The sequence below is a fragment of the Beta vulgaris genome, chromosome 6, assembly GCF_026745355.1.
Source record: "Beta vulgaris subsp. vulgaris cultivar EL10 chromosome 6, EL10.2, whole genome shotgun sequence".
In the NCBI taxonomy this organism is placed as follows: Eukaryota; Viridiplantae; Streptophyta; class Magnoliopsida; order Caryophyllales; family Amaranthaceae; genus Beta; species Beta vulgaris.
The window spans coordinates 8,085,987-8,100,257 of record NC_079207.1 but is presented as its reverse complement, the minus strand read 5'-3'; the positions used below and the strand labels follow the sequence as shown (position 1 = coordinate 8,100,257).

Genomic DNA, 14,271 nt, shown 5'->3' with positions numbered 1-14,271 from the left:
CTACTTCGCGGGGGTGGCGTAAGCTAGAAGAGACTTCCATTGAAACAATTTATGTAGCACCTTGAGGGAGAAGTGGTAGCTTAGTACAGTACCACCTCCAAATCCAGGGCATCATCCTGTATTCGAATCCTCATCTCAACAATATGTTGGGACATTACTTTTAGACAGTTTAGTCTTTTACCCAGTCTTTGAACTGGTGTGCTTTGCATGCTAGTAGTCTAGCAGGGATTGGTATTTAGACCAATAATCATAAAGCAAAAAATTATTTAGCACCTTGGATTCTAATTCGATATTCATTCCCTTTGGTGTTGTCAGTGAACTTCTTCCAGAGCTTCCTTAGCTTCTAGGGCTTCATTGGACACCTTTTTCAGGCTTCAAAAGCTACTCATATCTACACATGTATTAATAGATTGGATATATGCTTGTACATCCTGTTAAATTGAAAAGCATTATGATGTTAAGGATTGAGTAAGTGGAACATAGTATAGGCATATGTAGGTGGTCAGGTGGGGATGAATAATCCCTAGCAGAGCCCGAGTAATCCTAGAAGAAATCCTCCCAATCAATAAATGATTCATGCCTTACCGGCCCAACCCTTTATGTCATGAATCATAATCATAAGCATGCCTCCCAATCCTTTCATGTGATACGGTATGGCACCAACATGTCTAACCAAAACCTGTGCTTGATATGTTCATTCATGTCATTTCTTCTCCGACCATGGCTGCCATTATGGAGTCTTAGTCCTGTACAAGTCTTGGTTTCAACATCGACTTTTTCCTTGTTAGTGACAACTCGTAGCAGGCTAGCACACTAACAACTATAAGTTTACTAAGATGTAACGACTGAAACTACAACACATAATCATTGTCACGTGTGAAGTCTTGTTAGATTCGTTTTAACACGAGGATTTCAAATTTCAAATCTTCATAATTTTTACTCATATGCAATTAGATATATTAGCGTTCAAAGAAGCATATCAACCAAAAAAAACAGGAAGTCGTAATTACTTATCTATATATGATACAACTCCTTAATCTAGGTGCATATTTCTACATTACACATTGTAACAAAAGTGAAATTAAAAAGAAAGACAAAAAGGTATAACGAAAACTAAAAAATACTTAAATATATCACCACCTTAATAATCAAACTAATGCTTCGAAAAATATAAAAGTCAATATGATACAACTAAAACAAATCGAAAAAATAGTATACATAATACATGCCCCTGGCCCCTGGGCCCTGGCTTTATATGAGTCCGGTGAAATGAGAACGACTTTTCTCATCCTACCTCCAAAAGTGTTATGCTACATGTTTTAGTAGGGTATAACCACTTCCCAAACAAATTGTTCTTTCAAGTTTTTTTTTTTTTAAATTTTTGTTTTTTATAGAAATAAAAAAGTTAAATAATTACAGTGGCCCATTGTATTCGTGGATGATGTAATATGTGCAAACTTCAAGAAACAAACTTCCAGTTTAAGGGAGACAAATACATGTCTTCAGTTCCCAAAAAAAACAACTCCATGGATTTTTACTCACTTACATCTACATGTATATGGCTTTTGGTGTTTTGAAAGGGAATTTTTTTTGTTTGGTAAATAAGTTAGTTTCATAACCATTTTTATATCAGTGGTAGAGGTTTTTTTTTAATTAACTTTGCTTGGAGATTGTGTTATTGGTTGCTTTCTTTTCAAGTTAGGTTAATTGATTTCTTTTTGTAGTGTAATTTATTAAGATTACTTGAAAATAGGGTTTGGATAAGTCTAAAACTAGATTTTTACGTTTTCATGTACTCTTAAGGCTTGTTCTCTTCGGCATAAAAACAACTAAACTGAACTAAATTGAACTGAAACTGAATTGAACTGAAATGAAATGAATAGTGATATGTGAGAGTAAAAGTATTGTCCAGAGCTGAACTGCATTGAACTGAACTAAATTGAACTGAACTGAACTGAGCTGAACTGAAGTGAAAATAAGATGGGGAGAACAGATCCTTAGTAGATCTCATTCTCTTATCACAAAATCGTCATATGAGACTAGTGCAACTTCTCAAGTATTTCCTTGAGGATACATATATATTTAGTGTGATTTCATCTTTAAATCAACAAAGAGAGTGGAGAGGCAGCACTAACATTAAAAGAAATTAAAAAAATACAAACAAAAGAAGGCCTTTAATACTAGTTTTTACATTTCCTAAACTATATATTGAGTAGCAATAGTACTAAACTATTGATATTAATTATTATCTTTTCTATATTAAGGCTATAATTATCAATAAATAAAGATATTTCCTAAATCAATCGTAGCAATAAACTAATTCTTTTTCTCCATATATATATATAACCAAGCCTAAAATGAGGATATAGAACCAATTAGACCCTTGGGTCATAAAAAATTAAATTGTCTAAGTCCTTCCCTTGTCATTAATGACATTCTTTGTAATTTTGCAACTTCACAAACTGGTTCACGATCATTTACTTTTCAACGATTTCATTTACTGGCTTTTCGATCCATTTCATCTACTTTCAACAATTTTTGCTTTATTTTAATAGAAGATGGAACTAGTTTTATGAGTTTCAAGTTAATTACAAAAATGCCATTAATGACATAAGAATCATCTTGAGCATCCATTTTTTATGATCTACTTAGAGCCTTTTGGTTCTATGCTCTCATTTATATATGTTCTTATATCCTAATTGCAACATGTACTACTTTAAGTAGTTGCATATTGATTACAATAACTCTCCTTTTGGTCAGTGGCGGAGCCAAGATTTTCAATCAGGGGTAGCATGATATAACTAACCAAATAACAATTCATAATAGTAGAATATAATTCACGTTAACCTACAACTCCACTTATTACCCTTTTGTACGACACTATATTATTATATGGTTCATAATACTATATTCGTTAGACTTATATTATGAGAGAGTTCTTCCCGTAAAAACTCTACGTACCCTACTACTTTATCGTATCCAACCCTTTTAAAGCCGAAGAATTTTCTCTCCTGTATAATGTAAGTCTGAAGAACTAAAAATAAGAAACTAATAAAAAACTTACCGTTGATTTAACAAAGGGGTACAATATAGAATAATAAAACTCAAAGCTACAATTTGAAATGAAAATATATTCAGAACATAACATAGAAAATGGAAAAATACATAGATACTTTATCAAAAAAGATTCTCTTTATAATATGGGATTTATAAAAGGTTGAACCTTTTTATTCGAAATTAGGGGAGTGTAATGTATTTATAATATAATGAAAGACAACTATAATTAAAATAAAATTTGTTATTATATGAAGTATTATATTATTTAAATTTACAAGTATAATTGTAGAAGATGTAAAGATTTAGGACATAGGAGAAATTAAAGAAAAGGAAAAAAGAAAAAGGAAAAAAGAAAGAGGAAGAAAGAAAGAGAAAAAAGAAAAAAAAAAAGAAAAGAGAAAACTAAAAGCAACAAAATATTATACCTGTACTCAAACATGAGACTTCCTTGTCTTCAAGATAATGCACTTACCACCGCGCCAAGCACAATACATCAATAAAACCTTACTAGATTTTGTATATATTCTGTTTGTAATTTTTTTTTTCTCCCAGCCAATTTTTTTCTTTAATTTTTTTTAGGGGTAGCATATGCTACCCCTTGTTACTTAGTAGATCCGCCCCTGCTTTTGGTAACTAAAATTAGTCAAATGGTCTGAATTGTCTTTCCTATATCTAACGAAAACTTCCGTTAATTCACTGGTACTTTTGTCCTACCTCGTCATCTTTTAATTTTCTTAAGAAATGAGTCGAACTTATATGTTGCAATTAATTAAAAAAAAAAGATGTATGTATATATCAACTATCAATATCTACATTGGGGAAGTAAGATCATTTTGCTTAGGTTATAAGGACCAACCTACCTTACATGTTTACATAAAAGTAATTAAGGAGTGTTTGGAGGATAAGCTTAGGCACATCAATGTTATTTTTTTTGAATAACTACACCTTTTGTTGTATTTACATAATTTCTTAGTAGCATCCTTTTATACTTATATGTTATGACTCACCCACCTCCTTTATATATAAATGTGGGACTTACATATGGATTTTCCTCTTAACAATATCTGTAACTAATCTGGAATAACTACCTTTTCATCCACTTCCTAATTCTTACTAGCTCATTGAATATATGCATATAAATAAGTAGAGGTGAAAAATGAGTCGTTCAGACGGAATTATTATAGAGTCTAATTGAATATATCTTTTACTTGAAATGATTTAAATAATCTCTTATAATCGAGAGGAAAGCTCTAATTAATCAAGCTATCCCTCATTTTCAGATAAAATGACATTTAGTACATTGATATTTTTTTTTTTTGAGGGGCAGTACATTGATATTGTAGAATGCTTTATGTCGAGATACAATTTTTTCTAGCTAAAATCTCTATTATATAAGTGAAGGGAGGAGGCATGGTGTCCTTTTTTGAAAATACAAAAATACCCTTAAAAAAAGAAAATATTAGGAAAGAAAGAAGATATAAGCTATTTTCATATTAAACAAGCTAAGATTAAAACAAATAATTACTTAATTAAGACACAAGTAAAAAAAATGAATTTGATTGAAAAGCTTTACACAAAAAAAATTTCAAGATGATTGATAAAATGAGAATCTTCAAATAAAAAATGGTTTCCAAATATTGATAATAATAACATCATTGCACCGCACATTATTTTACAGAATATCAAACTTATACACTCATAAAATATTGTTTATTGCCTACTATTTACAATTTCGATCATATAAGGAATGGTAAGGGAGTGATAATAGTTATAAAACATTAGCATTCTACCCTTTAAACATATTAAGTTCACTAAAATTTTGTTTTAAAGAACACGGTAGTTCAAAATTTACGGTTTTACATGTAAAACATGTCAATTTAAAAATGATAATTTTCATTCCATATTATGTTGCGCATAAAATTGTAATTAAGCATAAGTTAATGATATCATCTTTTTAAATACCTACGTGTGCTCAAAATAAATGCTAAAACCTATACACGCACGCATCGTGTGCCAAAAATGCTAGTATCATATAACTAGAAAGGGAAGGAGTATTATTTTCATGGAGATGTACGTAAAAAGTTACTCTACGATTTTGACTATAAAGATGGACAATCATTTTGAGAAAAGGAATAAAGTCAAAAATTATGTAACTTACTGAGCCACCTCCTTGGTTGACTATGTAGTTTTTAAGCTAATATTAGCATTTTTGCCATTTAATTCTACTCCAACTCCATACTAGCTCTCTTACACAATTTTAGAAAGAAACTATTGCGCACTCGAGCCCCGGGTACATTGATTAATTAGAAGAATATCAAAGATACAAGCAGGGCCGTTCCTGATAATTTTTGGGCCCTAGGCGGACCTAAAAATAAAGGCCCCTATATGAGTCGATCCTAATATTTTATAAGTCATATAATTAAAACCTTCGTACCTAAAACTATAATCTATATTTTGTTAATGATACCAATAAAAAATAAGCACATAATATTATTAAAAATTGCACAAAAATAGCACAAATTTCACTAAATATTCAAAAAGTGAATCAATTTTTATTTAACTGGTCATAGTTAATTTCTTTTTTTGGGCCCCACACGATCGTGGGCCCTGGGCGGTGGCACTCCTTGCCTACCCTCAAAACCGGCCCTGGATACAAGTAAACACTGGAACTTGGATTCTCCTCAAAAATAACAAATTACTGGCTCCGTTTCATATTATTTGCAACGATTTGATATAGAGTGTACGAGTAGAAAATGTCTAATCGTTACAGATAATATAAAATGGAGGTAGTATATTTTTTGGATGAGACAAGGTATGAAGCATACAAGTTTAATATTCATATGGAGCTTGAACTATTTTTTTTCCTGTCGCAATATTTGCATGGACAAATATAATACTTACTACTTCCTCTGTTTCTTTTTACTTGCAACAGTTTGACTTTTACGCTTGCCAATGCATAATTCCAACCATCAATAAGTTTAATTACCAATAAATAAACATTATAAAAAGTATATATTCAGAATATATTCATTCAGACGAATCTAACAAGATCCCACATGAATATATTTTTCCTTAACTATAAATCACCAATTATAAACTAAGTAGAGTTGGTGAATAGTGTAAAAATCAAAACGTTGCAAGTAAAAAGAAACGCAGCAAGAATTAAACAAGGAGAATACAATTGTGGTATGAGTTTTTCTCCATTTCGAAAAAAAAATATGTTATGGTTTAATTTGGAGTTTTGACTGTCTTTAATGTACTATTTTGACCATCAAATTTTTTAATTACTTCCTTCGTCCCATAATATAGTGCTTGCATTCTTTTTTGGGTGTCCCAAAACGTTATGCCTATTTCTTTTTTATCAATTTGTTTGGACTAAATTACCCTTCATTTCTACATAAAACTTTCCAAAATACCCCTACTTTCTTTTAAAATATGTGCCCCTATTTATTGTTTTACACCATTCCAAGGTATATTTATTGCTCTTTAATTTTATTTTAAAAGAAAAAGAAGAAAAAAACTAGTTCCAAGACAAAAATAACCAATAAACATTTACTTAAATATATATTTTTGTGAAATCCTAAAACTCTTTCCATTTTCCTTAATTCTTGTGAAAAATGAGAAGTGAGCACCATATTATGGGACGGAGGGACTACGTAATAGTAAGAAAATTTAAAAATTGTATTTTAAAATTCCGCATTGAGACGAATTAAATGCCATCAAACCACCTATTTATGTTTTGTGGTGCGACCACTAAATGATCTGGAAAAGATTGTAAAAGTTGTTCTTATACCCGTTCAAAGTCGTGGAAGACTAGAAGTCCTTAATATACCATCTCATTTCCCCTCGAGGCATCCCACGGCGTTTGGTGCACAGATCCCCGGGACGTCTAAAATTGTGACTTATATAGCCTTCAATTTTGACCGTTTTAGGCTCCTCCGGGTCCCGATCATATTTTTCTCCCAAAATCTTCGTATGGGGTGCAGCACAACTTATGATACATTTGGATGCTTCACACCATCTGAATTCCCTCAGAATGTCATCAAACCACCCATTTAAGATTTTGTGGTGCACCCACCAAATGACCTCGAAACGATCGTAAAAGTTGTTCCTATGCCCGTTCAAAGTCGGGCAAGTCCTTAATATGCCATCCGATGTCCCCTCGAGGAATCACACAACATTCGGTACACGGGTCCTGGTGACGTTTAAAACCGTGACTTATAGCCATCAATTTTGACTGTTTTAGGGCTCCTCCGGTCCCGGTCATATTTTTTGCCGAAAACCTTCATATGAGGTGTGGCACGACCTATAATGCATATCGGGTGCTTTGCACCATCTGAATTGACCCAGAATGCCATCAAACCACCTAATTATGATTTTGTGGTGTGACCACTAAATGACCCCGAAACGATTGTAAAAGTTATTCTTATTCCCGTTAAAAGTCGTGGAAGACCTTAATATACCATTCCATGTCCCCTCGAGGCATCCCACAGCATTTGGTGCACAGGTGCCCTGGACGTGTAAAACTGTGACTTATAGCATTCAATTTTGACCGTTTTAGGACACCGCCGGGACCGGTCATATTTTTCGCCGAAAACCTTCGTATGAGGTGTGGCACGACTTATAATGCATTTTGGGTGCTTCACACCATCTGAATTTTCCCATATTGCCATCAAACCACCTATTTATGATTTTGTGGTGCGCCAAGGAATACCCCTGAAACGGTCGTGAAAGTTGTTCTTATTCCCGTCCAAAGTTGTGGGAGTCCTTAATATACCATCCCATGTCCTCTCAAGACATCCCACGTCATTCGGTGCACGCATTTCGGGGACGTCTAAAACTGTGACTTATAGCCTTCAATTTTGACCGTTTTAGGGCTCCTCCGGGCACAATAATAATTTTCGCCAAAAACCTTCATATGGGGTGCGGCACGAATTATGATACATCACGAGTGATTCGTACCATGTGAATTCCCTCAGAATGCCATCAAACCACCCATTTATAATTTTGTGGTGCAGCCACCAAATGACCCCGAAACGGTCGTAAAAGTTGTTCCTATGTCCGTTCAAAGTCGTGAAAGTCCTTAATATACCATCCATGTCCCCTCGAGGCATCCTACAACATTCGGTGCACGGGTCCCGAGGACGTCTAAAACCGTGACTTAGCCTTCAATTTGGCCGTTTTAGAGCTCTTTCAGGACCGATCATATTTATCGCCGAAAACCTTCATATGGTGTATGAAACAACTTATAATACATCTCGGGTGCTTAGCACCATCTGAATTTCCCTAGAATGCCACCAAACGACCAATTTATTATTTTGTCGTGCAGCCACGGAATAACCCCGAAACGGTCGTAAAAGCTGTTCATATTCCCGTTCAAAGTCGTAGAAGTCCTTAATATACCATCCTTGTCCCCTCGAGGCATCCCGCGGCATTCGGTGCACGGGTCTCGGGGACGTCTAAAACAGTGAATTATAGCCTTCAATTTTGACTGTTTTGGGGCTGCTCCGGGCCCGGTCCTATTTTTCGCTAAAAACCTTCCTATGGGGTGTGGCACGACTTATAATGCATCCCGGACGCTTCACACCATTTGAATTTCCCTAGAATGCCATCAAACCACCCATTTATGATTTTTTGGTGTAGCCACGGAATGACCCCGAAACGATGGTAAAAGTTGTTTTTATGTCCTTTCAAAGTTGTGGAAGTCCTTAATATACTATCCTATGTCCCCTCGAGACATCACACGACATTCGGTGCACGGGTCCTGGGGACGTCAAAAACTGTGACTTATAGTCTTTAATTTTTACCGTTTTAGGGCTCCTGCGGGCTCGGTCATGATTTTCGCCAAAAACCCTTCTATGGGGTGTGGCACGACTTCTAATACATCCCAGGTGCTTCACACCATCTGAATTACCCCAGAATGCCATCAAACCACCCATTTATGATTATGTGGTGCAACCACAGAATGGCTATATATATATATATATGGGGTTTGAAGCTTGTGGTGAAGGAAGGCATCATGTGGAGAGTGGATAACGACTTTAGTATTGACATTTAGGAGGACTTGTGGGTTTGCAATGAGGGTAGTTGTTTCATTATAGGTGCCAAAATTCAAAGGTTAGAGCGTGTGCGTGATTTGATTGAATTTGGATCTATGGAGTAGGATGTGGATTTGGTCACTATATCTTTTATTGAACGAGATGCTTGGATCATTCTTGTTCTTTTGTTGAGTGAAATGTTGCCAGAGGACTCGATGTGCCGGGCTTTTACAGAAAATAATTTATACTTTGTTAAAACATCGTATATGGTGGGTAAGTCAAGTTACTTGGACTTGTTTTACAAGGCTTGGATTAAACTTTGGAGTTTTGATATTTCTCCCAAATTCCGTCTTTTTCTCTGGCGTGCTTACATCCCCTAGACGCGCTAGCTTCAACTGGAGTCTCGCCACATCGTTGAAGATGATACTTGCCGGTTATGTTAGTCTGCTCCCGAATCTCTTTATCATGCTTGTTCCAATGTGTGTTAGTTCGTGAAGCGTGGGACTTAGGCGTGCACTTATCTAGGTTCTCTGAATTTGTATCATCAATCAATGCGGGAAATCTGTAAGATGTTTGGGACAAGTGGGAGTCAATGAATGACTCAACACTAGTTGGGATGAATTATCTGGCATGTCACTTGTGGTACAAACGTAATGAGGTCATCTTTGACAGCTAATTCGCCTTTAAATATCTAGGTTGTGGAGTATGCTAGCAGGGCAGCTACTGATTATGGCCTGTACGCGAAACGAATACATGGAAGTGTGAGCACAACATGATTTAAGAGTCTGAAGAGTTGGAATTTGCCTGTTGAAGGTTGTGTTAAACTCAATGATGATACATCTGTTGCATACGATGGTTGGGTAGGGCTCGAGTTGTGGCTCAAGACAACCTTTGGTTTTGTCTTGTTTGCTGCTACCCGAAGAGTGCACATGTGGTGGCATGTAGAAGTTGCTGAAGGGAAAGCCCTCAGTTAGGCTATGGAGCTAGCTAGTGCCCACAAGATGAAGGATTTTATATATTTTCGAGACCAACTACCAGACTATTGTTAATCATTTGTCTAGAGAGGAGCTATTTATGTTTCTGACCTTAACTTGATACCATTTTAGAAGATGATGTGATCTAGGTAAAGATTTCAATTCTCTTAGATGGTTTCGTGTGTTTAGGGATGACCATTGTGTTGCTCATCACCTAGCTAAATATATTCCCTTTAGAGTTGAACAACGTAGGAAATATCATTACCCGCAAAAGTGTCTCCTTACATTTTTAACATAAACTTTGTCCTTTAACTAATCTACTAAAGCTTCTCCCCAAAAAAAACCCCATACAACTCGATCATAATCACAAAAATAAATAAAAAACTACCAAATACATCTTTAGAATAATAGAATCATCATGATACCCAATATAACATACCATCACAAAACTACAAATGAATCCCCCCCCACCAATCTCAAGATTTGAGAAATTGGAAAGTTCTCTTAACTTCAATCATCATTCAAAAAGCTAAGGCTCTAAGCTTGGACGGTTTCAAACTCAATCACAAAACTTTGTACCAACTACGTCCAAAATAGTACCATCATTCCAATCCACCCTCCTCATTGCTTCATGATCCATACAAATATTACTCATGAATGGAATTAATTAAGGAGCTATGCAAGGGTTTATAATGTGCTGAAAATCATTTGTAATGTTCCTTTGTTAATTAAAAAAAACAAGGTATATATTAATTTGCTAAAAAATTTATAGTTGAAGAATACTGAAACAAGTAGGCCACACAAGGTGTGATCATTCATGCACCCTTTTGTAATAATTTCAAGCTGATGTACAAATTGTTGCACTACAATCCTCCCACACGTAATCTTTTCACAACCAGCCATTTTTCTATTTTTTTACATGCATCTCTTCCCCTCTTTCAACTCCACAGATCAGAGCATGCGTGCATTTTTGCATGCTCATGAAATATATATATACTTGTCATCATTATTTATTTTATACTATGGAAACAAATATTATACTACTATGGTACATACATATATATATGTATATATATGTAATATATAGTCATTTACTTTACAAATTTTCCGGCAACTTGCAAAGATTTTGCGGCTTGCATGCATGTAATAATAATATTTATTTGATCATATACAAATAATACAACAGAATGACATAAAAAAAGGTAGACGGACCAATTTATACATGTATCCTATCTTGAAACTAACTATATATATCATGATTTATAATATTTTATATTTTTGAACACCTTAGTCAATCATATCCTAACAACCTTTCTTAATCTATGTTAATTTTCATATCACATGGATTGTACAAACGTAATACTAAATCAATTATTAAGATCATGCATCTATGTAAAGCTTAGCTTAATTATTAATTAGTACATACATATATATATTCACAGATGCAATAGTACATATATTATACACATTCATGGCAATAAAACAGTTCCCTGATTTAATTGTAATGCTAGTCCTCTTATAGCATTATAGTTGTCTTCCAATAATGTTAATGATTTTACAAATTACAACCACCTTAACTTCCTAAGGAATATAGATACTTCCTCCGTTTCATGTTAATTACAACACTTTGACAGAAAAGCTCTCACATCTTTTGTCAAGTATTGCAAGTAATTCAGAACGGAGGAAGTATAACTAATTAATTAGCTAGTCTCATAATAAGATATATTACCTCCATGTTGAAATATCATCCCCTCATGATGATGTTGTACATCTTTGGAGTCATTCCTAGAGCTCACAAGCGAGGCCGAGGGCGGTGGAGGCGGCCAATCGGATTGCGGTAAGGCCGGTAAAGGTGGCGGGTGGTGGTTGTTGTGGTGGCTATGATTATTATTAGAGGATGATCCATATTGAAGTCTACGGATTTGCCTCTTAAGAAACTTAACATAACGTATAGCCTCATCAAGCATAGAGGCAGTATCCATTTTAGTACCCCCGGGTACTAAAAGTTGGAGAATCCGAATTTTTTCGGATATTCTCTCCCTCCTATGACGAGCCGCGACGCTTTGCGGGTCATTGCTGATCCGGACATTCCTTCTTTTAGGCTTACGGATGGTTGCCGGGTCAATATCCACGGGTTGCATAACCGCGATCCGATACATCATTTCTTTCATAGCTCCTAACTCCTCTTCTTCCTCTACTTCTTCATCATCTTCATCTATTACTTGCTCTTGTAATGAAGGTTTCATCATATATGATGATGATGATGGTGATGTATTATTAGGATGTTGGATAATAATGGATGGTGGAGATGGCTCATGTGGTAGTGTAGGAAGGTTATCATGGTATGTTGGCCATATTGGATCAACTAAAGGCATAAGAACATGGTGGTTTTGTTGTTGATGATGATGATGATGTTGTTGTTGATGATGATGATGATCTTCCATGTCCATGGTAATGCTAAGATGATCTTTCTCACAATTGAAGGTGGTGGAGTTATAGTTGCTTATAGGGAACTTATTAGTATTAGGAGTATGGTGATTATTATTATTATTTATGTGGTTGATCATGTCCATGACATGAGTAATGAAGCTTTTGTGTGGTGAATCTTTGTGGAGAAAGAGAGAGGAAGAATGCAAACCCTATTTAATGAAGTACTTAAAAAGGTGACTTTACTCCCACAATGCATAAATTTCAACCAATTATGATATTTCTATTCAAGGACATATGATTAGGGTTTGACGTATGTATACTCCAATTACCTTTTATGGTCATCAAACCTTATTCTTTTTCACTATAATTCACACCTCTAAACGTACAAGTATATATATATATATAATATATATATATATATATAATATTATTATATATATATATATATATATATATATATATATATAATTTTTTTTTTTGATTGGGAAATTAAGTCAGCCCAAGGGCTAACCCCTACCAAGGCTACTAGCCTTGTAGGAACTACCAGCACATTGGCTGGTAATGCATGCAAAGCATGCTAAGAAAATACCCCAACATAATGCTGGGGGTAAGGATCGAACCCCTGACCTTAGAGATCAGAGGGGAGTGCTCTACCACATGAGCTAGCTCCTCATCCTTATATATGTATATATATTGGTTGTTCACATGAAATAATTTAATTGAACAAGTGAGAGCTCTTGGTATATATATATACAGTATACTAGCTCTTGGTATACAGTATGTCACTTATTTTGTAACGGAGGAAATATACGAGTACTTGTATAAATAAATACCATCCATTATAATTAAGATTCATAGGCTTTCCCCCAAAGTTAACCAAACATAGCATATGGCACTATCAAAAGACAATGATGCCCTTTTTTGTGTTAGTATTATGACAGTCTATGATATCCCAACCCATTGGTGAGGTATAGAAGAAAATGGTAGAACAATATATGAATATTAAGAGAGAGCAATAACTTTGCAAAAGGTAAAGTAATAGTGTAATACTAGTAGTGGTACTAAGAAGAAATGATTAGGCTAGAGAAGATGGAACTATTAAGAGAGGCTATCTAGCAGCAGTCGTACAAAAAGAATGGAAATGGAAGTTATAGTCAGTTTACAGTGGTAGACGAGCCATCACCTTTAATATAAGTAACTTTTAAGCTATAATTAGCAGCCTAGCTCCCATAATAGAAGAACTAGGGGAAAGTTATATACTTCTGCAACGAATAGATCGAAGATATATACTTCATTTTTTTCTTTTCTTTTTTCGAGTGAAAACTCATTCATTAATACGATGTCTTACGAAATTTACAATAGAAGTCATAAACTAAAAAGTACATATCAAATTAAAAGGAACATAATTCTAATATGGCAAAACTACGACCGTTAAGTAGAAATAACCCTTTTATATACCCTCTTTCGCATCGTTGTCTGATGCAACCTTTTACGAGGGGGTCTAAAGATCTGATGTAGTTTTGATATAGAATTGTAGTTAATTCAACCGATTGTACGCGAATTACTGACTGCATGCAGTTAGAATCCTATACAAAATCCTATCAACAAATCAACTTTCAATCAGGCTGGTTCAAACCCTGCTAACACACATAGAAACCCTGCTAATAACAAAAAAAAACCTATAAAGGAGACTAAAGCCCCTCCACAAATGAGACTTATTGGAAACTGCGAAAAAACAAAAAAGAAACAAGAAAAAAACTAGAAACTGCGAA

At 34.6% G+C, this 14,271-nt stretch overlaps 1 protein-coding gene across 1 annotated transcript; it reads right to left on the bottom strand.

Moving 5' to 3' along the window:
* Positions 1–11,547: 11,547 nt before the first annotated feature.
* Positions 11,548–12,840, bottom strand: LOC104895436 (transcription factor HEC3). The gene has a single exon (XM_010681943.4). It carries the CDS (start codon positions 12,640–12,642, stop codon positions 11,770–11,772), a length of 873 nt encoding a protein of 290 aa, XP_010680245.2. The 5' UTR covers positions 12,643–12,840; the 3' UTR covers positions 11,548–11,769.
* Positions 12,841–14,271: the final 1,431 nt, after the last annotated feature.

Bases quoted from the DNA above. Each gene is read 5' to 3' on its own strand.
- LOC104895436 (XM_010681943.4), bottom strand. From the start codon at position 12,642: ATGGACATGATCAACCACATAAATAATAATAATAATCACCATACTCCT.